At 48.6% G+C, this 25,417-nt stretch overlaps 1 protein-coding gene and 1 pseudogene across 2 annotated transcripts; one reads left to right on the forward strand and one right to left on the reverse strand.

Annotated features, from left to right (window-relative positions):
- Window positions 1–1,998: 1,998 nt before the first annotated feature.
- PLIN3 (perilipin 3) lies at window positions 1,999–24,992 on the forward strand. 2 transcript variants are annotated; one of them, XM_036242014.1, is made up of 8 exons: window positions 1,999–2,044; window positions 5,552–5,633; window positions 9,358–9,556; window positions 9,725–9,807; window positions 12,467–12,764; window positions 17,447–17,643; window positions 19,179–19,304; window positions 24,156–24,992. In XM_036242014.1, the coding sequence occupies exons 2-8, from the start codon at window positions 5,568–5,570 to the stop codon at window positions 24,498–24,500; spliced, it is 1,314 nt and encodes a 437-aa protein (XP_036097907.1). In that variant the 5' UTR covers window positions 1,999–2,044; window positions 5,552–5,567; the 3' UTR covers window positions 24,501–24,992. The 2 variants fall into 2 exon arrangements, with proteins under 2 accessions (XP_036097907.1, XP_036097908.1); XM_036242015.1 differs by having other exon boundaries at window positions 2,038–2,069.
- Window positions 20,574–20,914, reverse strand: LOC118616438 (annotated as a pseudogene).
- Window positions 24,993–25,417: the final 425 nt, after the last annotated feature.

Here is a 25,417-nt window from a genome sequence, read left to right on the forward strand (position 1 = left end):
ATGTAAAAATATCCTCAGTTGAGGATTAAAACATAAATAAAAAGAGTGAAGCCCCTTCTCCTCACCCTGGATGGTGTGACTCAGTGGTTAGAGTATCAGTCTCCACACCGAAGGATTGTGGGTTCGAGTTCTGAGCACCTACCTGGGTTTCAGGTTTGATCCTCTGCCCCTTGTCAGGGCCTGTGCAGGAGGCAACTGAATGATGTGTCTTTTGCACATCAATGTTTCTCTCTTTCCCCCTCCCTCCCTTCTACTCAATCTAAAAATCAGTGGAAAAGAATCCTTAAGTGAGGATTAACAACAACAAAGTGGAGCCCTCACATTACTGATCCTAGCACTCAGCACAAGAAAAATTGTTGAATGAATGAATAAGAAAAAATGGTCTGCAAGCAAATGTGAAGTTTGTATCTGTTATAGTTTATTGCTCCTCCTTTTTTTTTTTTTTTTTAATCCTCACCCGAGGATATTTTTCCATTTTTTGTACAGATAGAGTGGGAGGGAGAGAGAGGAAGGGAGAGAGAGAGAGAAACATCGACGTGAAGGGACACATCGAGTGGCTGCCACCCGCACGACCAACCAGGGCCGGGGACAAACTGCAACCGAAGTACGTGCCCTTAGCGGTAACCGAACCCGGGTCTCTCCAGACCGCAGGCCGACGCTCTAACCGCTGAGCCAAACTGGCCAGGGCTATAGTTTATTGCTTATATCATTTTTGGATCTCAGACTCACTTGCAAATCTGACTAGCTGCATGGGGTTACTTAAATGTGAATATTCAGTGTCTTGGTGTGCAACAGCCATATGGCACTAGTGGCTGCCATACTGGATGGAGCAGAATTCTAGAATATTCCTAACATCTCAGACAGCTCTGTTGCACAGTGTGAGTGTAGAACCTCTCAATAAAATGCATTTGGTCACAGACACCCAATTTTTTCCATGTTCTTTCTGGAGGTTCCAGAAGTCTTACCTCAACCCACATAATTTAGCGAAAACCTGACTGGGTTTTATTTGGTCCAATAGTTTTCTAAGAGGCAGGACAGTGCTTCTACAGTCTGGAATTCCTGTGGATTTACGAATCCCTGGGTGAGCCTCCACAGGGCAATGATCTGCTCTGTTTATGCAGGGCATGCTACCATCCCATTTACCTCTTGCCAGGCCCTGAGTTTAAAACCTTGGATTATAGACCTTAGTTTTTTGGAGAAAAAAATTAATCTAAGTGGGTGTGGCTTCAGGAAGAGGTTGATCCAGGAGTCAGAGATCCAGGAGTTGCTCCCTGCATTGCCTTAGATGGGTGGTCTTCTGAACCTCAGTTTTCTCGACTGCACACAATCCTTCGGTGTGCAGACTGACGCTCTAACAGCTGAGCCACACCGTCCAGGGCAAGGAGGAGGGGCTTCACTTTTTTATTTGTTTTTTAACCCTCACCTGAGGATATTTTTACACTTATCGTCAGATAGAGAGGGAGGGAGGGAGAGAGAGGAATATCGAGAAATGGGGATAAAGGGACACCGGTGTTGGAGAATTAAGTGGTGCTATACAGGTCAGGGCGGGCAGAAGGCACTGGATATCTGTTCATCGCTGTGGTTAAAGCTGTTCATAATGCTGGGTCCGGTTTGGCTCACTCACCCTTGTGCCCTAGTGGAAATATGGTTCCTGACTCACCGAGTTCTCACAGCCTCGGTTTGGCCACTGGAGAAAAGGGGGTCCGGGGGACCCCAGGATCGTGCTCACCTCCCAGGGCAAAGTTCATAGAATCTCTAGGTGGGGCTGGTGCGCCGTTGGCTGGATCCAGCGTCGTACCGGGTGTCCGCCAACCCCCGGGCACCCCCACCCCACGTCTGGCTTTTCCTGGACTTCACTAGTGGCACCAACGTCCCGGGCCGGAGAGGGGCGTGGTCTACAGGTCCCCAACCGGATTGGTCCTTCGGACCGTCACTCCCGGGCGCCCGGCCCCCAGTATAAAGCCCTCCCTAGGCCAGCCCAAGACCGTTTTGGAGAGTGCCTCAAAGTCTTGTTCGCCGCGCCCCGGACGTCCCGCTGACCGCGGTGAGAGGCGGGGTGCCCGGTCGAGGTGGGGGACGGGACCTGCCGAGCCTTGGGGTGCCCCAGGGTTGGGAGCGGTGGGGAGGGCCTTTCCGGGGGCTCTGCTGTTCTCTGCGGCCTGGAGGAGGGGTCTCCAGCCGAGTGATCACCCCTCCCCCTTCCCCAATCCAACTTCTGGACCAGGCTTAGACTTTCCAACGCTCTCCTCCTAATTCCTGGGACTTTCGGGGGAAGTTGTGAAAAAGCCCCCTACAAGTGGCAGTATCAAGAGGTGGGGGACAAATCCCCCGTCCCAAACCACTTGCTTACCAAATTTAAAGGGTGTTTGCTCTGCAAACGGGCAAGCTATAGCCCGTCCTGCACTGGAATTCCGCCCTCTGTGGGACTCGGAGCCCACCCCCCACTCCCGCCCCTCACCGGGGAGCGTCTTCTGCCTAGCACAGCCCCCTCCCCAGCAAATGGTTTTGCTGCCGGGGGCCCGCCCTTGCACCAGCTTCTGACCCCCAGAGGACGGTGGCAAATCCCGCCCCCTTACTCCTGGTGGCTGTGGCCAGCGATTGCGCAAGACTGCGGGGCAGGAGTAGGATTGGGGAGGGAAGTCCTACCCCTTATCTGAGTCCTTGAGACCTAAGTGAGGACTGAGATGAGGCGCGGGGGTGGGAACTAAGTCTCTGGGAACTTTGGAAATTGGATTTTAGCGTATCCTGGCTGCCACTGGAAGGCTGCGGACTCCACCCAGTTCTAGCCAGCTCCTGCTCTGGCAGCTGCAGGCAGGTTACAGACCCCAAGGACTTTACTGGGGTGCTGACATTTGCAGTGGTCGCCCTTAGTTAAACCGGTTCAAAGGATGGTAGGAAGGACCTCTAAGCTGCCCAGGCGAGCTCAGGCTCAAGGGAAGGTGAGGGGGACTCATGTGATAATCAACAGGGACAAGGTGTATCTCCTCACCCCACTTTCCACCAGGGCGGAGGAGCTTCTGGAACAAGTTGGGACCTCTGGAACAAGCAAGAATCTCATTTCTGGCTGGCTTCACCTTTTGTACACAGCAGCCAGAGTGGCGTGACATTGATCTGTTTATTGAGCAACTACTATGTGTCAGACTAAGCACCGCATGTGTAGCATCTTCTCCAATCTGAAGGGACTCTTAAATTAGGAATGGTTATCTAAGCTAACAAGTGGCAAGTGAGGCTCCAAGAAGAGGTGCTGCCTTTCTAAGCTCCCACTGCTAGTGAGATGCATATCTGGGATTAGAACCCAGTTTAGCCCTGACTCCATTGCAGGGCACACACAAGAATCAACCAACAAATGCATAATATGTGGAACACCAAATCCATGTTTCACTTTATCTCTCAAAATCAATTTTAAAAAACTTTAAAAAGAACCTGGTTTAGACTCCAGAACTGGTGCTCTCAAAACATCAGGTTCCACTTTGGGGATGGTGAAACACATCTGGGCTTCATTACTCTAGAACAGTGGTTCTCAACCTTCCTAATGCTGCAGCCCTTTAATACAGTTCCTCATGTTGTGGTGAACCCCAACCATGAAATTATTTTCATTGCTACTTCATAACTAATTTTGCTACTGTTATGTCTTAGGCGACCCTGGTGAAAGGGTCGTTCGACCCCCAAAGGGGTCGAGACTCCCGGGTTGAGAACTGCTGCTCTAGAAGGAAACTCAGAATCAAGGTCAGGGGTTCTCAACAGGTTCACTCCAGAACTGCCTGTGGGACCAGCCTTTAAGGCAAGCATTATTGTTAGCCTCATTTTATAGGTGAGAGGACTGAGGCAGAGAGGAAGCTCCTTGCCCAACACAGCACAGCGTGGGCAGAGCTGAGACTCCTGGAATCTAGTGTGAGGATCTACCCATCTCATCTCACCTGGCCAGGAAAATGAAGCACACCTGTGGCTCCCATCTCACCTGCAAATGTGTGCATTAGACCTATCTGGGGTGCCTCCCTCACCCTGTGCACACCCGAGCCTGACTTGATTGGTTTGCAGTGGGGCCAGACATGGTCTCTCTAATAGTTTTTCTTTTCTTTTTTTTAAAGCCTAATATATATATTTTTTAAACAGGTAATACTGTCTGTCTGGTTCAAAAGGTAGAAGCCAGCCCCAGCTACCTGATCTTCCTTCCTGAAAGGTGGCCACCTTTAACAGTTAACTGTGTCTCTTTAAAGAGCTTTTACAGCCATGGCCAGTGTGGCTCAGCTGGTTGGAGCTACTTCCCGTGCACCAAAGGGTTGCAGGCTCGATTCCCAGTCAGGGCACGTGGATGTTTCACTCTCTCTCTCTCTCTCTTCCTCTCTCTCTAGAATCTATGAAAAACATGTCTTCAGGTGAGGATTTTAAAAAGATTCTGTACAAATGCAAGTAAACCCTTTTTTGTTGTTAATTCTCACCAGAGGATATTTTTTCTATTGATTTTTAGAGAGTGGAAGGGAGGGAGGGAGGGAGAGGGAGAGAGACAGAGAAACATCAATGTGAGGGAGATACATAGATTGGTTGCCTCCTTCAAGCGCCTCGACAGACCAAGATCGAACCTGCAACTCAGATACATGCCCTTGACTAGGAATTGAACCTGTGAGCCTTTAGTACACAGGCCAGTACTCTAACTACTGACCCACACTGGCCAGGGCACAAATAAACACTTTTATCCGATTGACACCTTTGTCTCTTTAGGGTATCTTGGTCCATGTCAATTACATGTAAATTCCCATTCTTTTGCCAGGCACTGAGCTAACCTGGTATTTTCTTTCCTTTTTTATCCTCACCTGAGAACATTTTTCCATTTTTTTTTGTTCAGATAGAGTGGGAGGGAGGGAGAGAAAGAGAGAGAGAAACATCGACATGAAAGGGACACATCGAGTGGCTGCCTCCCACATGACCCAACCAGGGCTGGGGACAAACTGCAATGAAGGTACGTGCCCTTAGTGGGAACTGAACCCAGATCTCTCTGGACCGCAGGCTGACGCTCCACCTGCTGAGCAAAACCGGCCAGGGCTAACCTGGTGTTTTCTTTAGTCTCCTTCTGCTGAGCAAACAGGTTGTTACCAGTGTCTTCTTGTGGCCAACACAGGTACCCTTGCCTCTGCCCACTTGGCAGTACATTTGTGGGATGGTCCTTGAAATGAGGTTTCCGGGCCAAAGGGTAGATGCCTCTTGAACCTTGGTAGCTATTGGCAAATTGCCATCCACAGAGGTTTTGCTCCTTGGGTGTCTCTGGAGTATTAATACAGGTAAGCCTTCAGAGGGCTGTACCCTGACCTTGCCCTTCAAGGTATAGCCCTGGATCAGTGGCATCAGCAGCACTGGGGAGCTTGTTAGAAATGTAGACTATCAACCCTGCTGAATCATCACCTGCTCTTGAATAGGTTCAATGGTGTATGTTAATGATTGAGAGGCAGGGCTCTCAGAATTGGGTGGGGATTGTTGGAGTGCAGGTGTGAACCCAGACTTCCCCTTGGAGAGAGGGGCAGGTCAGGCTGTACCTGACTAGTCTATCTGTCCACAGTGTGTGCTTCTGAGAAATGTCTACCAATGAGACAGAAGCCCCTGCCAGCACGCCGGTGACACCTGAAGAACCGGTACAGCAGGTGAGGAAGGTCTGGAGTCCATAGGGTGAGGCTTCCCATGTCATGGTACCGTGGAAGGGAGCCAGGGAGCTGTAGGCAGCACATGGGGGTTAAGAGATACCTTTCTGACTGGGTGGAGGAGAGCCAGCCGACAAACCTCTAACAGGTGTCCCACTGACAGATGAGGGCAGGAGAGCTGGGACTCTCAGAGGCTCTTGGAAGAACGGGTACTGTTTAAAACTGCCTGGCTACCTCCCCCTCAACCCACTCCCCCCAAAAAATGCTCTCTGCTTCTGGAGGTTCTCTTTGGGTCCTTCTTCCAACAAACCAGTCCCTATTCCACCCCCTCCCCAGTTTAAATAAAGGCCCCTTTTAATAGACTATTATAGTATATCTGCATACCATAAAATCCGCCCGTATGAAGGTGCTAGTCAGTGATTTTTAGTGAACTATCAAGTTATGCAGTCATCACCACCATACAGTTTTAGAACATTTTTCATCTTGTGCAAAACAGACCCCCATAAGTGCCTGGTCGGTGTGGCTCAGTGGTTGAGTGTTGACCCATGCACCAAGAGGTCGCTGGTTCGATTCCTGGTCAGGGCGCATGCCCAGGTTGTGGGCCCAATCCCCAGAGGAGGAGGTGCAGGAGGCGACCAGTCGATGTTCTCCATCCATGTTTCTATCTCTCCCTCTCCCCTCCTTTCTCTCTAAAATCAATAAAGAAAAAAAAATTTAGAGATCCCCCCCCCCATAACCAGTAGCAGTTACCCCCACCCCATCCCCCCATCCTCCTCAGGAATCACTCTAGTTTCAGTCTCTATGAGACCCTTTGATGTCTGGCTTCTTTCACTGAGTGATGTATTAAAGGTTCATCTATATAATGTGTGTCAGTGCTTCATTCCTTTTGTACAATTGCGGTAAAATACACTTAACATAAAAACGCTCTATTTTAACCATTTTAAAGAGTATACAGTGCAGTGGGATTAAGTACATTTATAATGTACAACCATTCCCACTATCTAATTCCAGAACTTTTTCATCACCCCAGATGGAAATCCCATCTCCATTAATAGTCATTCCTATTTCCTTCTCCCTCCAGCCCCTGACAACCACTACTCTGCTTTCTGTCTGTGGATTTACCTATTCTGGTGTGGCCGTATGCCAATAAAACTTTATTTACAAAACCAGGCAGCAATGGAATATTATTTAGCCATATAAAGGAATAAAATACACGTACTGCAACGTGGGTGAACCTTGAAGATATGCTCAGTGAAATAAGCCAGACACAAAAGGACAAGTTCTGTGTGATTCCACTCATATGAGGTTCCCAGAGGAGTCAGATCCATAGACACAGAAAGTAGATCAGAGGGAGCCAGGGGCTGGGGGATGGGGAGGAGGAGTTAGTGTTTAATGGGGACACTTTCAGCTTGGGAGGATGAGAAAGTTCTGGGAATGGATGGTGGTGGTGATTGTACAACAGTGTGAATGTACTTAATGCTACTGAACTATACACTTAAGAATGGTTAAAATGGCCCTGGCTGGTTTGGCTCAGCGGTTGCAGCGTTGGCCTGCGGTCCAGAGAGACCTGGGTTCAGTTCCCACTGGGGGCATATACCTCGGTTGCAGTTTGTCCCCGGCTCCCCGGCCCTGGTTGGGTCATGTGGGTGGCAACCACTCGATGTGTCCCTTTCATATCGATGTTTCTCTCTCTCTCTCCCTCCCACTCTATCTGAACAAAAAATGGAAAAATGTCCTTGAGTGAAATAAAAAAAAAAAGGTTAAAATGGTCTGGCCTGTGTGGCTCAGTGGTTGAGCGTCGACCCATGCACCAAGAGATTGCCAGTTCGATTCCTGGTCAGGGCACATGCCCATGTTGTGGGCCCAATCCCCAGAAGGGGTCAAGCAGGAGGCGGCCTGTCGATGTTCTCTCTCATCAGTGGTTCTATCTCTCTCTCCCTCTCCCTTTCTCTAAAATCAATAAAGGAAAAAAAATTTTTTTAAGTGGTTAAAATGGTGAATTTTATGTTACCTATATTTTATTACAGTTTTTTTTAATATCTTTTTTTTTATTGATTTTTTAGAGAGAGAAGAAGGGAGAGGGAGAGAGAGATAGAAACACCGATGAGAGAGAACATCGATCAGCCACCTCCTGCATGCCCCCCACTGGGGACCGGGCCCACAACCCAGGCATGTCCCCTGACCGGGAATCGAACCGGTGACCTCTTGGTGCATGAGTCGACGCTCAACTACTGAGCCACACCAGCTGGGCTTATTACAGTTTTTTAAAAAATGAAGCATTCACATACACTACTACATGAATGAACCTTGAACACATTCAGTGAAAGAAGTCAGACTCAAAGAAAGAAGAATATATGATTTTATTTATATAAAATGTCCAGAATAAGCAAATTCATAGACAGATTAGTAGTTGCCAGGGACTGGAGGGAGGGGAGAATGAATGACTGTTAATGGGTACAGATTCCTTTTCGGGCTGATGGAAAAATTCTAGGATTATTGGTGAAGATTGCACAACCTTGTAAATATGACTAAAATCCACTGAATTGTGCATTAAAAAAAATTATTTTTATTTTTGGTTTTTAGAGAGGAAGGGAGAGGGAAAGAGATAGAAACAATGATGAGAGAGAACATTGACTGGCCACCTCCTGCATGCCCACCACTGGGGACTGGGCCCACAACCTGGGCATATGCCCTGACCGAGAATTGAACTGATGACCTCTCGGTGCATGGGGTGGATGCATAACCACTGAGCCACACCAGCTGGGCTGAATTGTGCACTTTAAAATGGTGAAATTTACCCTGGCCGGTTTGGCTCAGTGGTTAGAGTGTCGGCCTGCAGTCCAGAAAGACCTGGGTTCGGTTCCCGGTAAGGGCACATACCTCGGTTGCAGTTTGTCCCCAGCCCTGGTTGGTCATGCCGGTGGCAGCCACTCGATGTGTCCCTTTCATGTCGGTGTTTCTCTCCCCCTCTCTTCCTCCCACTCTATCTGAACAAAAAATAGAAAAATGTCCTTGGGTGAGGATAAAAAAAATAAATAAAATTAAAAAAAATAAAATGATGAAACTTACTACATGTGAACTTGATCTCAATAAAGCTATAAGGAAAAAAACCAGACAGGAATGAAAACATTAAGTGGCAGGTGTGCTGATGAATGAAATAGACCCAGAGACATAGAAAGAAGTATGGTTCAGACTGACAAACCTCAGAGGAGGGATGGATGAGATGAACCAAAGAACTTATACGCATAACCAGTGGACATAGACGACAATGCTGGGGGGGTGGGGAGAAGGGATGGGGAGGAAGGTGTCTAGGGGGGAAAAAGGAGAAATATCTGTAACAAAAATAAATTAATAAAAATTGGGAAAAAATAAAATAGAAGACCAAACAAACAACATTAAGTGGCAGGATGGACTTGGCCTGAGGGCTATAGTTTGCAGGCCTCAGTTTTAGACTGTAAGCTCTGTGAGAGTAGGGTCCTTGTCTCTTGTCACTACCTGGCACACAGTGAGTGTCAAAAGACACGTTCAAACAAATGAGCTGCAGAGCTAAGACAAAGGCAGCACATGGTGGAACCCTGGCTTGTGCAACTGTGTGGATCCAAAGGGGGGTGAGCTGAGCATTTCCCTGGCCACGCGAGACAGTGAAAGTGCCAGCACCTGAGTTTCGGGCTGTGTTGCCCAGTCTCCCAACCCCGGCCCAGCACTTCTCAGCTGCTTCTCCCTGTAGCCCAGCGTGATGGACCGAGTGGCCAGCATGCCCCTCATCAGCTCCACCTGCAACATGGTATCGGCAGCCTACACCTCCACCAAGGAGAGCTACCCCCATGTCAAGACCGTCTGCGATGTGGCGGAGAAAGGCATGAAGACCCTCACAGCGGCTGCCATCAGTGGGGCCCAGCCCATTCTGTCCAAGCTGGAACCCCAGAGTAAGTGAAGCCCCAGAGAACATAGAACTTCCCTTCCTGGCTGTTTTTTGGGGAGTCTGTTCCACCCTTGGCCCTGTTTTCCCAAACTGGCGGCTGAAATTCCCTGGACCCTGACAGATACTCATGTGCAGTAACCATCATATTTCTGTCTTTTCCCACTTCCTGTAGTCACATCAGCCAGTGAATACGCCCACAGGGGGCTGGATAAGCTGGAGGAGAACCTGCCCATCCTACAGCAACAGTCGGGGAAGGTAATGGATCCCTGCTGTCAGGAGCCCTGTGGGGACGGGGACAGAGACCTACCTGGGTGTTGAGTCTATGTTCCGCCTTAACTAGAATAGACCAGAGTGACAGCTTATTCTCTGACTTCTTCTGTATGCTCCACACACTCCAAATCTATTCTGCACTGGGCAGTTGGATGAATGTTCTCAGTGCCAGCTAGATCTGCTCTAATCACCCTGGTCAGTGTGGTCCAGTGGTTAGAGTGCCAGGCCCTCACACCGAGGGGTTGCAGGTTCGATTCCCAGTCAACGGCACGTACGTGGGTTGCAGGTTTGATTCCCAGGTTGGGGCACGTGCAGAAGGCAACCAATCGATATGTCTCTCTTGCATCAATCTTTCTCTCTCTCTGTCTTTCTCTTCCTCTCTCCCTACCTCTCACTCTCTCTAAAATCAATGGAAAAAATATCCTCAGGTGAGGATTAACAAACAGAGAAACAGACAAAAACCCTCTTTATCTCCCACTTTGCCCAGAGAAAAAGCCAAAGCCCTCCCCACAGCCCACATGGCCCCACCTGATCTGGCCCCACCACCCTCCCTGCCCTCATCACTTACCATTCTTGCTCCACTCTAGCCACATTGGCCTTCTTACTCAGTGTTCAGTAATATCAGTGCCTGTGGTATATACCAGACACAGTGGTGGAAACCATTCTTGCACTCATGGAACTCATTCTGGGGAGGTAGGGGAAGCAAAGACAACACACCCAACTCAGTCCTACCCCAGGACATTTGCACATGCAGTTCCTTCTTCGTGGACCAGGTTTTCAAGTCTCTGTTCTAATCACACCTCTTCGGAGGCCTTCCCTTCCCTCTTAAAGATTCTAGCTCAGCACTGCCTAGTAGAACTTTCTCTGACATACATGTTCTTTCTCTGCACTATCCAATATGGAAACCACCAGCAATATGAGGCTACTGGATCTTTAGAATGTGTCTAGTGTGACTAAGGAATTCAATTGCTAATTTTAATTAATGTACATTTAAATAGCTACTAATTTGTAACCATCACCATTCATTTTAGAACATTTCATCACCCCAAAAAGAAACCTCACACCCCTTAGCTGTTACATTCCTTCCCATCAAACATCCCAACCCCTGGCAACTACTAATTTACTTCCTGTTTCTATGGATTTGCCTGTTCTGGACATTTCATGTAAATGAAATCATATAATATATGGCCTTTTGTGTCTGGCTTCTTTTGTTGAGCATCATGTTTTCAGGGTTCATCCACATTGCAGTGAGTGTTAGTGCTTCACTCCTTTTCATGGCTGAGTAATATTCCAGTGTGTAGGCGGACCGTGCTTTGTTTAGTCTTTCATCTGTTGATGGACATTTTAGGTTGCTTCCGCTTCTTGGCTATTATGAATAATACTGCCATGAACATTTGTGTACAAGTTACATTAGTTTTTTTACAACATAAAATTTACCATCTTAACCACTTCTAAGTGCACAGCTCAGTGGCATTAAGCACATTGACATTATTGTGCAACCACCCATCTCCAGAACTTTCTCATCTTCCCAAACTGAAACTCTGTCCCCATTAAACACTAACTTCCCATCCTGTGCTCCCCAGACTCTGGCACCCACCCTCTACTTTGTCTCTATGGATCTGATTCTTCTAGGGACTGTCGATGAGTGAAATCCTCCTGCATGACCCCCTTGTACCTCCAACCCAGGTTCGTGCCTTTGATCGGGAATCAAACCTGCAATCCTTTGGTCCACAGCCTGACACTCTAACCACTGAGCCAAACCAGACAGGACATTCTAACTCTTTTTTAATCCTCACATCGATTGACTGTCTCCTGTATGCGTCCGGACCTGGGACTGAACCCGCAACACTTTGGTGAACGGGACAGCATTCCAACCAGTTGAGCTACCTGGCCAGGGTTGTTTTTCCTTTTTAAGGCAGAATAATTAATATTCCAGCTCGGCCGGTGTGGCTCAGTGGTTGAACGTCGACCCATGCACTAAGAGGTCGCCAGTTCAATTCCCGGTCAGGGCACATGCCCAGGTTGTGGACCTGATACCCAGTGTGGGGCATGCAGGAGGCGGCCAATCAATGTTCTCTCTCATCAATGTTTCCATCTTCCTCTCCCTTTCCCTTCCTCTGTCTCTAATGTAGCAATAAAGACAAAAAATTTTTTTTATAAAAAGAATAATTAATATTCCATTGTCTCGATGGACCACATTGTGTTTATCCATTTGTCTGTCAATGGGTTGCTTTTACCTTTTGACTGTTGTTAATGCTGCTATGCATGTGGGTATATAGATACCTCTTTGAGACCCTGCTTTCAATCAAATTTTATCTAGTTTTAATTATTTTAAATTTAAATAGCCACATATAGCTAGTGACTAGTATTAGTCAGTGTGGCTCTGGGAGGACTGAGGCACAGAGAAGGGGCCTGACTTGCCTGAGGCCGCACAGCTAAGAAGTATGAAGCCAAGGGTTCTAACCAGGCAGACTGCTTTCTGAGCAAGTGGTCTTAACTGTGATACTGGATTCAATGTTGATCCTTCAGGATCACTTGGGAGCTGGAACTCCTCCCTTTGGCTTTCCTGGAGATTGGGGTGCAGGGGTGGGGCTACCCAGATACAGAGGGCGTCCAGAGATGCTAATGCTGTCCTGACTCGTAGGTCCTGGCGGATACCAAGGAACTCATGTCATCTAAGGTGTCAGGGGCCCGAGAAGCTGTGTCCAATACGATGTCCAGTGCAAAGGACACAGTGGCCACCCGCATGACGGAGGCAGTAGATGTGACCAGGGGAGCTGTGCAGAGTGGTGTGGACATGACCAAGTCCGTGGTGACCAACAGTGTCCACTCGGTCATGGGGTCTCGCGTGGGCCAGATGGTGCTGAGCGGAGTGGACACAGTGTTGGGCAAGTCGGAGGAATGGGTGGACAACCATCTGCCTATGACAGACTCTGAGCTGGGTGAGTGTGGCCCATGGGCCTGAGACTCCTTCCTGGACCCCCCAACCTGGGCCCCTCTCTGCTACCTGTATTCTGGCCATTTGAATGAACATTTAAATTAGCAAATAAATGCCAGAGTTGGGGGAGTGGAACAAGAAAGGAGAGTCTGGGTGATTTTACAGTCGTCCCTGCCACTTTGTGCTTCAACTTTCATGGCTTCACTCTATCGCGGTTTCTTCAAATATATTCATTAAAAAGTTGATCGAGACAGTGAAAATAATACCGTGCGTGCTCGGATGTCTGAGTCAATTATACACCCCTGTACTACAATTAAAATTAAAATTACTGTATGTATGGATTATAGGCCTATGTATTCGAGCACCCCAGGACTCCTTCAACGCCAGGTGCAACTGCTAGAGTCTGGAACGGATTAACCACGATAAACAAGGGGCGACTGTATTTAGGATTTGAAGCACTTGCTGAGCACCAGGTCCTGTTCTAGACACAGGGACACAATCAGTGAGAGAGGGAAGCCTCTGCTTTGTAAAACTGATGACAGAGCCGATGACCAGTGCTTGAGAGAAAAGAATAGTGTTGCCCTGGCCGGTTTGGCACAGCAGTTAGAGCGTCGGCCCACGGACCAGAGAGTCCAGGGTTCAGTTCCCGCTAAGGGCATGTACCTCTGTTGCAGTTTGTCTCCAGCCTCGGTTGGGGCTGTGTGGGTGGCAGCCAGTCTATGTGTCTCTCTCACATCGATGTTTCCCTCTCTCTCTCTTCCTTCCAATTTCCCTCCAGCTCTATCTGAAGATAAATGCAAAAAAAAAAGTAAAAAAAAAAGAAAGAAAAGAACAATGTTCTAGAATGTGGTAGGGGAGGGTTTCAGGACACAATGTGGATGAGGAAGTTTGCGTTTTTAGAGGCCCCATGGGAAGGTGGCATTTGAGCACAGAGCTGGAGGTAGAATGGAGCTAGCTACCTGGATGTCTAGATTAAAAATGGTCCTGGGAGAGGGAACAGCCCATGCAACAGCCCTGAGGCAGCACCTTGCCTGGTGTGTTGGAGAAACAGCAAGGAGACCCCTGTGCCTGGAACAGAATGAGCAAGGAGATACAGGAAGCGCGTGCAGGGGGAGGGGACAGGAACAGGTCGGCAGAGCAATGTGGGCCAAGGGGAGGACTGGGGGTCGTAACCTGATGAAAGTGTAAGGTGGTTGGGCTGGGAGCAGAGGAGGGAGTGGACCTGAGGAGGGTGCTTACAGGCGCCCTCTGGTGGCTGTTTTGGGGAGGACAGACTGGGAGGCAAGGATGGAAGCTGAGGGACCAGGACAGACATAGCTACCCTGGTTCAGGCCAGTGAAAATGGGGCCTGAACCGGGTCGGGGTAGAAATGAAGTCAAATAGACAAATGGGGGGGGGGGGAACCATTGGAGACAAAGCAACCAATCCTACTCATGGTCTGTACCTGTCCTCTTATACCCAGGGCTCTGGGGTGGGTCTTGATGCCACATTTGTACATGTGCCAGAGACTTGCAATGTACTGGTGTATCAGCCAATACTCACTGCAGTGAAGGCCCATGATGGCTGCAAGTAACTAGACACCGTGCTCCACCCAGAGAGCAGCTTGGCCTGGGCCCACCGGCTAGAGCTAGTTTACTTGAATGAGAAGCCAAACATTTGGGAGAATAGCAAAAAGCTTAAGACAGGTACCAGGCCGGTGTGGCTCAGTGGTTGAGCATCGACCCATGCACCAGAAGGTCGCCGGTTTGATTCCCGGTTTAGGCACATGCTCAGGTTGTGGGCCCGATCCCCGGTGGGGGGCATGCAGGAGGCGGCCCATCGATGTTCTCTCTCATCAATGTGTCTATCTCTCTCCCTTCCTCTCTCTCTAAAATCAATAAAGAAAAAATTTTTTTTAAAAAAGCTTTAGACAGGCTAGATCAGGACTTCCCAGCTGTGGCGCTGCTGCCGTTGGAGCTGGGGCCATCCTGGGCACTTTGTGGGGCTAAGCAGCATTTCTGGTTCTCACCTACTTGATGCCAGGAGCACCCCTAGTTGTGACAACCACAAATATCTCCAGACATTGCCTAGTGTCCCCTGGCGGGGGCAGAATTGCCCCTGATGAGAATCATTGCTTTGACTGTTCTGGAACGTCCTATAAATGGAATCCTGTGGTTCCCTGATGGGTGAAGAGCTCATCTTTATCTCCATTTCTCTCTCTCTCTTTTTTTTAATCCTCACCTGAGGACATTTTTTCTGTTGATTTTTTAGAGAGAGTAGAAGGGAAGAGGTTGTGAGAGAGACTCATCTCCTGCGCTTGCCTCTACCAGGCCGGGGATCGAACCTGCAACCCAGGTACATGCCCTTGACCAGGAATCGAACCCATGACCCTTCGGTGCACCGGCTGACACTAACCACTGAGTGGCACCAGCCAGGACTCTATCTCCTTTTCCATTTGGGATTGCCACAGGTCACTGTTAAATGTCACTCTTTCCCTTGGCTGGAACACTTCCATGGAGAAAGTTTTCTCCACTTTTGATTACCCCCGAGTACAGTTTATTGCGGAAAAGCACCAGCACCCTCCATGGTTGGTAGCTGTTTTTATATTATAGATTTGAACACAGGGATTAACATGACATATTCCAATCTGAAGTATTTATTTTATTGACACTTTATTTGTCCCATTATTTTCGGCCGATTGGAGCCCCCCACGAGCTGGCTGTGAGCCCCATGAGTCTCCCTGAGAATCCCCAGTGGAAAGGGGAAGTCCCTTGCTTTCTGGAGAAGTTCAGTGTTCCAATCAGGGCTGGCAAGCTTCAGTTCTGTGGCTTGAGTGTAGCATGTCACTTGTCCTTTGAGTTTCCAAAACCCAACTGTGAACCTCCTGAAGGATACGATCTGGCTGATGTCTTCCCTACTGAACCCCAAGTTCAGTGCCTGCTGGCCCCTGTAGGTGCTTCGCCTCTGCGAGACTCAGCTGTGGGTTTGGGCCCCTAAAGGCCGGAGGAGAAAGCAGGGTCTGTTGGAGGAAAGTCTTGAGCCAGGCCTGAAAGCTACAGCAGAGAACAGATCCGTCTGAGCAGCTTTGATTTTCTGCATCCATCCACCGAGGATGAAATCAGTCACTGTGCACACCAGAGCTCAAGGTCCTGGGTGGTCTGTAGGTGAGGGTAGGAAGCGCTGTTGCAGTGTCCTGTTAGAGCTAGGTGTGTTAGTGCGGGGCTCGGTCTAGGAGAGCAGCCCTCCCCCCTCCAGGGATCTCCACTTTGCCCAGGGCACCTGCCTCCTCCCCGGGGCTTTGCTGGCTTGCTCAGGCATGCCAGGACTCTGCCAGATATCCTTGGCCTGAACTACAAAGCTGCTTTCAGAACTCGGGGGTTTCCAGACAGCCATAAAGAAGTTCTAGACATTAGCAGGGTGGGTTCAAAGTGTTGGTAGTTTTGGATAGTCTTTGCAAATCTGCCTTTGGTGGTAGAATTGGGAGGAATCTGTTTTTTTCTCAAAGTGCAGGCTTTTATTTTTGCTTCCTCGAAGTGTCTCATGTCTTTTTTGTGTAGTTTTTTAAATGTCAGCATGAAGTAATTCTTCCAGGCCATCTCTTCCCACGTACCTCGGTTGTGGTTCGCAGCCAAGGAACGTGCCCCAGTTTTCTCAACTGTAAAAATGGGAGAACAGCCCTAACCGGCTTGGTTCAGTGGTTAGCGTGTCGGCCCACAGACCAAAGAGTTGCGGGTTCGATTCCAGTCAAGGGCAGGTACCTCAGTTGCAGGCTTGATCCCCGGCCCTGCACGGGGTTGTATAGGAGGCAGTCAGTCAATGTGTTTCTCACATCGATGTTTCTCTCTCTCTCTCTCCCTCCATCCCTCTCTCCACTCTTTCTGAAAATCAATGGCAAAATATCCTTAGTTGAGGATTTTTTAAAAAGTTAAATGGGAGGCCCAGCCGGTGTGGCTCAGTGGTTGAGCATCAACCCGTGCATCAAGAGGTCTCCAGTTCGATTCCTGATCAGGGCACATGCCCAGGTTGTGGGCCAAATTCCTAGTGGGGGGCATGCAGAAGGCAGCCAATCGATGTTTTCTCTCATCGATGTTTCTCTCTTCCCCTCTCCCTTCCTCTCTCTCTAAAATGAATAAAGAAAAAAATTTTTTTTTTAAAGTTAAATGGGAGAACAGTGCCTACTTCACAGAGTTAAGATTTGACAAGAATGCCCGTGAAGCACCTAGAACATTGTGAAAGATTGGCCACTGTTAATATGTTCCAGGCACTAATACAGGATCAGCTGACTTTTTTCTGTAAAGGACCAGATCATAAGTATTTCAGTCTCTGTTGGGCAAGAAGCCACAAACTCCACTATTGTAGTTTGAAAGTAGCCCCAAACAATATATAATGAACATGCATAGTTGTATTCACCATTCATACAAAACCAGAGATGCTTTGGATGTGTCCTTCGGGATGTAGTTTGCAGACCTTCAAGCTAGTCTAAGGCCTCTTAATCCTGGGAAGTTTGGTTTTCATCATACCCATTTTGCAGATGGGGAAAACTAAGGCCGGGAAATCTATCACTCCAAGGCCTCAAAGCTTGCAAGCATCAAACTTGGGTAGTCATGCGAAACCAAGGGCCATACTCTAGTGTGTCAGGGAGCCTGAGCTGCTTGCTCTGTCGGCACCCCAGCCTTCATGATGCTTTTCCTTCCTCCCCGCTTACAGCCCACCTCGCCACACCCCTGGAGGGCGACGATGTCTCCGTGCAGCAGCAGCGGCAGGAGCAGAGCTACTTCGTGCGTCTGGGCTCCCTGTCGGAGCGGCTGCGCCAACAGGCCTACAAACATTCGCTGGGCAAACTGCAGCACACCAGGCAGAGGGCCCAGGAGGCCCTGCTGCAGCTGACACAGGCACTCAGCCTGGTGAGGCCCTGCCCACGCCATGGGGATGCAGCACAGCATCATTCTCTTTCATGAACCCTCTCCCGACCTAGTGGCTTATGCTCACTATTCTGCATGTCCGCCTGGGCTGGTTCATGGGCTGAGGTCCTGGATGAATTTGCAGGAGTCACCATAACCAAGCCCCATGGTCTGTGCAGCTTAAACAACAGACATTTTTGTCCCAGTTCTAGAGGCTCGAAGTGCTGACAGGGTTGGTTGTCGTTTGGGCTGTAGAGGGCCATCTTCCTGTGTCCTTACATGGTCATTACTCTGTGAGTGGCTGTGTCCTAATCTCTTTTCTAAGGACTGCAGTCATACTGGATTAAGGCCCACCCTCTAACAACCTGATCACAAATATAGTCATATTCTGAGGTCCTGGGGGTTAGGGCTTCATGTACGGACCTGGATGGGACATAGTTCAGCCCCTGACAGGTTGGCTGGAGGCTGGGCCTCTCCAGGGTCCTCCTCCAGCCAGCCAGCTCTTCCCCGGGAAGTGGTCTGAGGGATCCAGTACAGCGAGAGCACATAAGACTCTTTTTTTTTGTTTGTTTCAAGTCAGTTTCATAGAGATATAATTTACGTAAAATAAAAATCACACTTTTTTAAGTGTACCATTCGAAGAGTTTTATAAATATAAATGGACAGACATATCACTGCCACCGAAATCGAGACTTGGAGTATTTCCATCATCCCATAAATTTCCCCTGCCTCTTTACAGTCCAGTATCCCCACCTAGGTCTTTTATTTTTGTGTTCCCTAAAGAGCTAAATTGCTATTATTTCCTCTCAACTTCCTCTGCTAAGTATATTCTCTCTCTCTTTTAGAATAGTTTTAATTATGGAAAACCACACATAGCATAAAATTCACCATCATAACCAGTTGTGAGTACAGCTCAGTGGCATTTGGCACATTCATACTCGTGTAGCTATTCCCACCATCCATCTCTAGAACTTTCTCATCTTCCCAAAGTGACACTCTGTCCCTATTAAACACTCCCCATCTCCCCAACCCCAGTCCCTGGCTCCACGCATCTACTTTTTGTCTATAAATCTGACTCCTCTAGGGACCTCCTGTGAGTGGAACCACAGTATTTGCCCTTTTGTGTCTGACTCATGTCAATGAGTGTAATGTCCTCCGGGTTCATCCCCACTGTAGCAGTTGTCAGCATTTCCTGCCTTTTCAGGGCTGAATAATGTTCCATCACTAGCACTTTTTAAGCCTCTGTTTCTATTCCATCTGCTCATGTTCTGTTGGCCACAGCATCAGGTGGCCAGGCCCAGTTGCAAGGGGAGGGGAGAAACAGACAAAATAGGAGGGGCTGCAGAAAAGTTTTGACCAGTTTGTAGTTATGGAAACTGTGCGGAAACAGCTCCTCTCCCTTCTTCCCTCACCTCATCTCATTAAAGGAGGACTCCCCAGGCTCCCTCTGGAGTCCTCCCTCTGGATGCACAGGGGCTCCGCTGACCTTGGTCAAGCACCGGAGGCAGCCTTTCTCACTGCTCGCTCTCCTGTTCCAGATGGAAAATGTCAAGCAGGGAGTTGATCAGAAGCTGGTGGAAGGTCAGGAGAAACTACACCAGATGTGGCTCAACTGGAACCAGCAGCAGCTCCAGGGCAAGGAGGGGGACCCAGTAAAGCCAGAGGTACCCATTGTGGGGCTGGGGACGGGGTGCTTGGGGCCCTGACTTCTCTTTCCACACCTCTGCTCGATGGGCCAACCTGCCTGAAATGCTTCCCCCAGCCTCGCTTCCCATTAACTGCCTCCAGGGCTCACCAACACCTCCTCTGGGAAGCCTGCCTAGTTTTCTACTTGGGTGTGGGTGTTGCTTCTTCTTTTTTTTTTGTCATGTGCTTCAAACGATTCTTTCATAATTGAGATTTTATTGTTTGTTTTGAGGATAAGTACACAGACATTTCAATTTGTACACAATTCTTAACATAAGTACCAAAAATGTAATTTTGGTAGTTGTGATTCTTTTCTAAACTGTTATTCCAGCCCTGGCCAGTTTGGCTCAGCGGTTAGAGCGTCGACCTGCGGTCCGGAGAGACCCGGGTTCGGTTCCCGCTAAGGGCACGTACTTCGGTTGCAGTTTGTCCCCGGCCCTGGTCGGTTGTGCGGGTGGCAGCCACTCGATGTGTCCCTTCACATCGATGTTTCTCACTCTCTCTCCCTTCCTCTCTCTCCCTCCCACTCTATCTGTACAAAAAATGGAAAAAATATCCTCGGGTGAGGATAAAAAAAAATAATAATAAAATAAACTGTTATTCCAGTGACTTTCCAGCTTAAGATTTGGAGGCTAATTTTCCTCAAGAGTATCAAGTACCAATATCTTCAAATGTTGATCTGCTGTTACATCAAAGTCCCACTAATTCACAATTTAATATCATATATATTACATAATCAAATTTTCAATCTTTCATAGCACATTAACAAATTTACTAGGAAGACTGGACTACCACACCAAAGATGCTACAGAGTGCACGGACTTCCGACGGGGAGAGCCAAGATCAAGGAGTGGTTTCTTTAGGAAACAATTATACCAAAAACATGGGAATAGAAGTAATTTAAAATGTTCAAGACATTAAATGCACAACTGACTCCAAACTGCCATTTAGTATGCTTTGTCTTATAGGATATAAAAACCTCCCCCAGCTATGGAATGTTAAGCTGACACCCAAGACAATCAAAGCCTTCCATATTCAATATCCTGCTATTTTCTGGTTGTACCAAAAAATAAACAACCAGCAAATGATTTCACCTCTTTAAAAAAAGCATTTACACTTTAAAAAAAGGGATGAGGTGGAATTTCCTCCTTAAAAATGTTTCTAGAGCTACTAAAAACTTGCATTTAAAAAATAGTTGATAAAAATATTCCTCTGGATTGTACAAGAAGGGAGACAGGGACCACTGATCAGATATGGTAAATGATATCAATCCGACTTGACTTTTTTACTGCTTCATCTGAGACTGGATTCTCCTCGTTTGTAGTTTCTCCGCGGGTAGATCTTCTGTAGGTTCCTCCGCGGGTAGATCTTCTGTAGGTTCCTGGTCAGCCACTTCGGCCTGCTTTCCCTTTGCTCCCCTTTTCCCTTTCGTTTGCACTTTCTTGTCTGCAGATTTATCCTTTCCCATCGCCTTTTTTGGCTTTGTTTCCACTTTTGTAGGAGCAGGTTTGGCTGACAACCTCGCTGACCTTCTCTTGGGCTCCTCCTTCGTCGCCCCTTCGGGGGAGCTAACCTTCCTCTTGGGCATCCTGGCAGTGGGGCGGGCACATGCTGAGTGCCTGAGGGCCACCCCGTGCCTTGTGGCTTTGGGAACCTGGGCTGCCTGGCCACTGCCGCTTCTCCCTCCGCCCAAGCTGCTCGGACCGGACCGGACCGCAATGGGGGCAAAGGGAGAACCGGATGAAACCTGATCCTGGGACTCTTGATAGTGATGTGTCTCAACCTGATAAATTCTAAGCTGTCTTTTTTTTTTTATTATTGATTTTAGAGAGAGAGAGAGAGATCGACAAGAGAGAACACTGAAGGCCATCTCCTGCATGCCCCCCATTGGGGGTTGGGCCCCCAACCTGGGCAAGTGCCCTGACTGGGAATCAAACCAGCAACCTCTTGGTGCATGGGTTGATGCTCAACCACTGAGCCACACAGGCCAGGCATGTCTTGTACTTTTAAAAACAGTTTTAATTATTGAGATATAGTTCACATATTGTACAATTCACCTACTTAAAGTGTATGATTCAGTGGTTTTTAGTATACAGATGCTCCTCAACTTACAATAGGTTACTTCCTGATAAACCCATTATAAGTTGAAAATATTGTAAGTCTGCACTGGCTGGTTTGGCTCAGCGGTTAGAGCGTCAGCCTGCGGACCAGAGTGTTGGGTTCGGTTCCCGATAAGGGCATGTGCCTCGGTTGCAGTTCGTCACCAGCCCTGGTTGGAGTCGTGTGGGTGGCAACCAATGGATGTGTGTCTCTCACATTAATGTTTCTCTCTCTCTCTCTCCCTCCCTCCCTCCCTCCCTCCCTCTCTAACTGAAGGTAAATGCAAAAATGTCCTTGGGTGAGGATAAAAAAACAAAAACAAAATATTGTAAGTCGAAAATGCATTTGCACCTAACTGCCAAACATCACAGTTGAGCCCAGCCCACTGTGAACGTACTCAAAACACATCCATTAGCCTGGCCAGTGTGGCTCAGTGGTTGAGCGTCAACCCATGCACCAAAAGGTCACCAGTTTGATTCCCAGTCAGGGCATAAACCTGGGTTGTGGGCTTGATGCCTGGGTTGTGGGCTCCATCCCTGTTAGGGGGTGTGTAGGAGGCAGCTGACCGATATTCTGCTCTCACATTGATGTATCTCTCTATCTCCCTCTCCCTTCCTCTCTCTAAAAAAATCAATAAAAATACATTTTTAATTTTAAAAAAAATTTTAATCGATATTTTAGAGAGGAAGGAAGAGAGAGATAGAAACATTGATGTGAGAGAGAAACATCGATCGGCTGCCTCCTACACACCCCTCACTGGGGATCAAACCTGCAACCTGGGCTTGTGCCTCAACTGGGAATCGAACCAGGACCTCTCAGTCCATGGGATTATTCTCAATCCACTGAGCCACACTAGCTGGGCAATAAAAATGTTTTTAAAAAATGATTTTAGGGAGAGGAAGAGAGAGAGGAAAACATCAATGTGAGAGAGCAACATCGATCAGTTGCCTCCTGCACATGCTCTGACCGGAGATCAAACCCACAACCTGGGTATGTGCCCTGACTGGGAGTTGCCTGTCACCTTTTTGGTGTTTAGGGTGATGCTCTAACCAGCTGAGCCACACCGGCCGGGGCAGTGCTTCACTCCTCAGAGCTGAGTACTGTTCCGGTGAGGGACCACAGTGTTGGATGTGCATGGTCACCAGTTGATGGACATCTAGGTTGTTTCCACTTTTGGCTGTTGTAAATAGTGCTCCTGTGAACACTGGTGTACAGGTTTTTGTGTGGACGTATGCTTTCATTTCTTTTCGGCAGTTACTAGGTGGAGTACTGCTGCGTATGTGGTAACTCTATGGTTTAACATTTTGAGGAACCACCAGTCAGTGACTGCACCACTGGCCAGTCCCAGGGCTCCAGTTGCTCCCCGTCCTTGCTGACTCTTGTTATTACCTGTCTTTGTGATTCCAGCTGTCCCCGTGAGTGGGAAGCGGTGTTTCATCGTGGGGTTGAGTTGCATCTCCCTAATGGCTAATGAAGTTGAACATCGTGTGCTTATTGGCCACCTGTGTGTCTTCTTTGGAAAAATGTCTGTGCCTGTTTATCATTTTTAATTTATTTTTAAAACATTTTTTAAGATGTATTTTTTATATGTCTTTATTTTATTTTATTTTATTAAAGACATTTTTTTCTTTGTTGATTTTAGAGAGGAAGGAAAAGGGAAAGAGAGATAGAAACATTGATGAGACAGCACATTGATTAGCTGCCTCCTGCATGCCCCCCACTAAGGATTTGGCCCACAACCTGGGCAGGTGCCTTGACCAGGAATTGTATTTATTTATTTATTTTTTATCCTCACCTGAGGACATTTTTCCATTTTTTGTTCAGATAGAGCGGGAGGGAGAGAGAGAGAGAGAAACATCGACGTGAAAGGGACACATCGAGGGGTTGCCACCCACATGACCAGCCAGGGCCAGGGACAAACTGCAACCGAGGTACGTACCCTTAGCGGGAACCGAACCTGGGTCTCTCTGGACTGCAGGCCAACTCTCTAACCGCTGAGCCAAACCGGCCAGGGCCTGACCAGGAATTGAACCGGCAACCTCTTGGTACATGGGTCGACGCTCAACCACTGAGCCACACCGGCTAGGCTCTTTATTGATTTTTTAGAGAGAGAGGAAAGGAAAGGGAAAGAGAGATAGAAACATCAATGAGAGAAAATCATCAACATCGATCGGCTGCCTCCTTCACACACACCCAACTGAGGATCGAGCCCTCAACCCGGGCATCTGCCCAGACCGGGAATCAAACTGGCAGCCTCTTGGTGCATGAGTTGACATTCAACCACTGAGCCACACTGGCCGGGCTATGCCTGTTTTTCATTTGACCTGTGTATATCTCACGGTTCAAGACTCTAAGAGCTGGCCCTGGCTGTGTGGCTCAGTTGGTTGGAGCATTGTCAAGTACACCAAAAAGGTGGAGGATTCAATTCCCGATCAGGGCACATACCCGGGTTGGGTTCGATCCCTGGTCGGGGCGGATGTAGAAGGCAACCAATCAATGTTTCTCTCTGCTATCAATGTTCTTTTCTCTCTCTCTCTCTAAAAATCAATAAAGTTTATTTTAAAAAATCTCTGGTAAGAGCTGATATTCCAAACAACAGTGCTAGCGGCTCCCTATGGAAGGTTTTCCCAAAGGCGGGTTTTTCTTTTTCCCCAGCTTTGGATCCAGTTTTCCCCACAGCAGTGGTCCTGATCACCCCCCTCCTCCCCCGCCCCACTCTCCCTTCTCAGCAGGTCGAGTCCCAGACGCTCGCCATGTTCCGTGACATTGCCCAGCAGCTGCAGGCCACCTGTACCTCGTTGGGGTCCAGTATCCAGGGGCTGCCCACCCATGTGAAGGACCAGGTGCTGCAGGCTCGCCGCCAGGTGGAGGACCTCCAAGCCACCTTTTCTGGCATTCATTCCTTCCAGGACCTGTCCAGCAGCATCCTGACGCAGAGCCGTGAGCGAGTTGCCAAGGCCCGGGAGGCCCTTGACCACATAGTCGAGTATGTGGCTCAAAACACACCCATCACATGGGTGGTGGGACCCTTCGCCCCCGGAGTCACTGAGAAAGCCCCAGAAGAGAAGAAGTAGGATAGACAGGAAGGGGGCTCGGGGTCTCGGTCCCTCCCTGAGGGGCCGACAAGGAGCACTGGACTCCTTGCCCCCAGCTCATCTCAGCTATTGCTTGGGAAGCTGAGGTCTTCCAAACAGACCAGCCCCTCCCTGTCTCTGACCCTGGAGGAGGCATGTTCTGAGCCTTACGTCATCAGTCATTAGTGTGAGGTTTCTGGAAATTTTTTTTCTGGAAGTTTCAAACAAATTGTTTTAGGAGAAGGTTCCCAAAAAATGTTTTTTCTTTCCTAAAAATCAGGGATATAGTTCTTCTACCCCACTTCCTTTTCTATATCAAGGGCCACAGACTTCAGTCATCAGGTATTGGATGGACTTCTGGTCTGTGAAGTGGGCCTCCTGCGACAGGTTGGAGGTGGGGCCACCTAGGTGCATTCTAGAGCAGAAGGGGGCTGAGGCCTGCCTGGCAAGCCGTAGGTGCCTGGAGTTTGTGTTGCCTTAATAAATTTTATCTGCAGCTAAATACAGGCGTCTGTGTGTGTGTGTGTGTTTGTTTCCAGCAGCTGGGCAATGCCGGCATCTCCATGTGGCCACTTCCGCCCCATTTTTGCTTTGCTCAGAAGGGTGGGACAGGTGGACTTGCTACTGAACTTGAAGTTTGACACTCAGTGTCTCAGACAGCCCATGCTGGTTGGCAGTGATGTGCTCACCATCCTTGCTTGGCCTTGAGGCATCGAATTTGGTCCTGGATGTTGCCAAAAAGGGCCGGGTGCGGGGGCCTCTCATCCCTACCCTGGCATGCCGGAGTCTTGCCCTGTGTCATGTCATGTCATAGGTACGTGGCAGAAGCAAAAGGGCTGCTGCTTTTCTTGTAGTGGAACTTCCTAGGTGTGTGGGGGACCAGTGTGGCAGGCTGACTCCCCAAAATGTCCACATTC

Source organism: Molossus molossus, unplaced genomic scaffold (assembly GCF_014108415.1).
Source record: "Molossus molossus isolate mMolMol1 unplaced genomic scaffold, mMolMol1.p scaffold_m16_p_4, whole genome shotgun sequence".
Lineage (NCBI taxonomy): Eukaryota > Metazoa > Chordata > Mammalia > Chiroptera > Molossidae > Molossus > Molossus molossus.